The sequence below is a fragment of the Tupaia chinensis genome, unplaced genomic scaffold, assembly GCF_000334495.1.
Source record: "Tupaia chinensis unplaced genomic scaffold, TupChi_1.0 Scaffold000255_1, whole genome shotgun sequence".
NCBI lineage: Eukaryota > Metazoa > Chordata > Mammalia > Scandentia > Tupaiidae > Tupaia > Tupaia belangeri.
Genome location: NW_006159735.1, coordinates 1,237,564 through 1,240,904, shown reverse-complemented (window position 1 = coordinate 1,240,904; position 3,341 = coordinate 1,237,564). Strand labels below are relative to the sequence as shown.

The 3,341-nt window shown below is 49.4% G+C and overlaps 1 protein-coding gene across 1 annotated transcript in view; it reads right to left on the bottom strand.

The window, feature by feature from the left end:
• The window catches only part of RINT1 (RAD50 interactor 1), a 41,052-nt gene extending 39,443 nt beyond the window's left edge, over positions 1-1,609 (bottom strand). Inside the window, exons 1-2 of the mRNA XM_006149164.3 lie at positions 1,412-1,609; positions 925-970 (exon numbers count right to left, since the gene is read on the bottom strand). Of these exons, the coding sequence (XP_006149226.1) occupies positions 925-970; positions 1,412-1,453 (88 nt within the window). The 5' untranslated portion in view covers positions 1,454-1,609. The remainder of the gene's footprint in view (positions 1-924; positions 971-1,411) is intronic.
• Between the last annotated feature and the right edge of the window lie 1,732 nt (positions 1,610-3,341).

The following is a 3,341-nucleotide window of genomic DNA, read 5'->3' as shown; positions in this document are numbered from 1 at the left end:
AGAAAGTGAGAAATCACCCTCCAGTGGAGATGGTCACACACATACCTTTCTCTACCATTCTCTTTTCAGGATCTTGGGCACACACGCACACACACCTGGTATGAATTTCAAGCTGCTGGGTCTGGGACTTGAACTGAGTTTGGCCACACGGGAGTCCAGAAACATAACCATTATGCCATCTGCTGGTACCTCCAAAGCATTTTTTTTTTTCCTTTTTATGGAGAGGTTTTTGCTATAGGGTGTGTGTGCTCGCCAGAGAGACAGAAAGCGAGAAATACCCTCCCCACCCCCCGCAGATGGCCATAGCTGCATAGCTGCAATCCCTTCTCCTCCATTCTCCTCTCAAGATCTTGGGCACGCACACACGCGCGACAGGTGTGAGTTTAAGCCACTGGGTCCAGGACTCGAACTGCGGTCAACTACATGGGAGTCCAGCAACATAGCCATTACACTAACTGCTGGTCCCTGCGCCAAAGCATTTTTAATTGCAAATTTGCAGAAGATAAAAGCAGTTAAACAATTATCCTCTACCTTCTTTGAACTCAATTAAGATGGTGGGCATCTCACTCTGACATCATTAGCTCCTCCAATTTCCTGATGCCTAATTTATAAATTGATCCTTCATTAAAATGACAGGCAGGCCTCAATTATTCTGAGTACTTTATGATGGGCAGGCAGGCCTCCAGTGACTCCACACAGTAGTCCCTGCCCTAGGTAGGGGGTCAAATAGTGCTCTTCCTCAGAATATCCCAAACCATTTTAGGGGGACAAACGTGTGTACTATGATAACCAGTATTTATTACCACATAAGCATTGTGTACAGAAAAAGATACTTCGTTTAAAGGAGTGCAGGCTAAGAAGACTTCCTTGCTGCAGACGGGAAGCTGTTCGGGAGGGCTGTCGAGGGAGAATGAGTCTGCTTACTTTTCTCCTTCGTGCTCTTCCTTTCGTCACCACTCTCAGGGCAGCTCTGGGAAAAGGGCAGGTGACAAACGCATTCATATTAAAGGAGCAGATGGATTCGCAGGGCTCTCAAAGGGCATCTACTGGAAAACGGAAAGGTCCCTGACGCTTTCCCAGGGGGCCTTCCTGAGGGGCCACCCCCCACCCCATGCCACCATTGCCACCTTCCTGGGAGGTCTGTTTAAGCTCCTCAGGACCTAGGGTGACCTTGCCCAGCAGCTAGGGCCACCTCCCCAGAGAGATCTCTCATCCCACCCGGATGGCCAGAGCCCCCTCACTGGGGCTACCTCCCTAAGGAATTCTTGCGGGGGCCGGCCCCTACCCCGAGCCGCGAGAGGCACCCTCACAACTTTCCAGGGCCCCCTCATCTGGACTATTCCCCCGGGAGATCTGTGCCACCTCACTGGGCTACCAAGGTCCCCTATCCAGGACGCCAGGGCCGCCTCACCGGGGTGGCAGGCGCCTCGCCGACCTCGCCGGCCAGGAGCATCCCGCCTCCGTGCGAGTCCTCGGCTCCATGCGTAGCCAGCGTGGCCTGTGGAGTCGGGCTCCGGTCAGCGACAGACAGCAACTCAGCCTCCGAGGCCGTAGGGCTGAGCGCCACCGCGACTTCCTCTCGCCGTCTCCCTGGTTTCTTCCTCTCGGCCTAGATAGGCCCTGCCCTGCAGCAGCCGGCCGTGCACGGTGGCTCCACCTGCTGGCCGGGGGTCAGCACAGCCGCGCAGGGAGCGGCAGGGGGCCGCCGGGGGGGGCCCCCGACGGCGGCCCGGGTTGGGTGCTCCGCAGCAGGGCGCCTGGTTTTACCCACTTCACTGGAGATGACGGGAGGGGGTCGCTCCCTCCACGCCACAAACTCGACGTGAACTTTGTAGATGTATGTTTAGATGCGTCCGGATGTTCTGAAAATGTGAATGAACTTATTGGCTAGGAAATACAACGGTTTTGTTTTGTTTTGTTTTGCTAGAGGACACGTTGGCTGGCGGAAGAAAGCACAAAGTGGCCATGTGGGATCCAGCCGTCCCAATTGCACGCCACAGGCGATCATTTATTTGGGGGATTTCCACTGAATGTCAGTATCTTTGAATCTTTCTTTTAAGGCCCTTCAGATTCGCTAGAGGTAATCCTATTTCCCGACTGGAGGATGCAGATCTGGCTGTAAGCATTTTGGGAACTAAATAGAGGAAGAAGACTCAGCATCTAATACACACTTTGCCCAGGACAGACACCGAAAAAATTCTGTCTTTTGTCAGGGAGGGGAAAAGAGGGATACCCAGCAGGAAGGTGCAGGCAGAGGGCCTGAGGACTTGACAACCTCATAAACAACATGGCAGGTAGTGCTATAGGGACCTAAACAAACTAGGCGGAAAAAATCCTTAGAGACCTAAACAAAGAAGAGAGGAAATCCTTAGAGTAAATAGACATCATTTAATAAGGAGAAAAACTAAAATTTACATGTATGTATTTACATATTTGTTCATGTTTATATATACGTGTGTGTGTGTAAATCGATATTCTGAAATAGGAGCTACTATTTGTGAGCATAAAATATGAATACTATTTTAAAAAGAGCAATCAGAGACAAAAAAGAGTAGAAGTGAAAAGTTCAAGGTTTGGAAAATAAGTTTTGGAAAATATCCTAGGGGAAAAAAAGCAAAAGGACAAAGAAATGAAAAATAAGAAAGAAAAAGTCATAAAATAGACGACCACTCCAAAGAGTATAAAATCTGAAAAATAAGAATTCCAAATGAAAAAAATAAGGAAGGCTTGGGGAGAGCAGAATCATCAACAAACAATTCAAGACAGGGACTAGCAGATGGCATAATGGTTATGTCGCTGAACTCCCACATGGTCAACTGCAGTTCAAGTCCCAGGCCCGGAAGCTTGAAAGTCACACAGGGTATGAGTGCATGAGCGCCCAAAATCCTGAGAGGAGAATGGAGGAGAACGGATTGTGGTGTGGCCACCCCTGCCCCCCCGGGGGGGGGGATGATTTCTTTCTGTCTCCTTGTCTCTCTGTCTCTCGGGCAAGTGCATGCGCTCTATGGCGAAAATCTCTCTTAAAACAAACAAACAAACAAAAAACTCAAGAAAATTTCCCCCAACTGAAATGCATGAATTTCTAGGTTGAAATGGCCCACTGGGTGTCCGTACAATTGAAAAATTTGACCCACTCCAAGGCTCATCACTGTGAAATCACAAAACTCTGGGGGTGAAAAGACAACCTGAGGCTTCCAGAGAGAAAAACTGATCTCGAACAAAGGATCAATAATCAAAATATTTTGGGAAGCTGGCAAGTAGCAATGGTGGTTAAGGGTCACTGGATTCCCACGTCTGACCATAGTTAGAGTCCTGGATCTGGTGGATTGCTTTCTCATTCT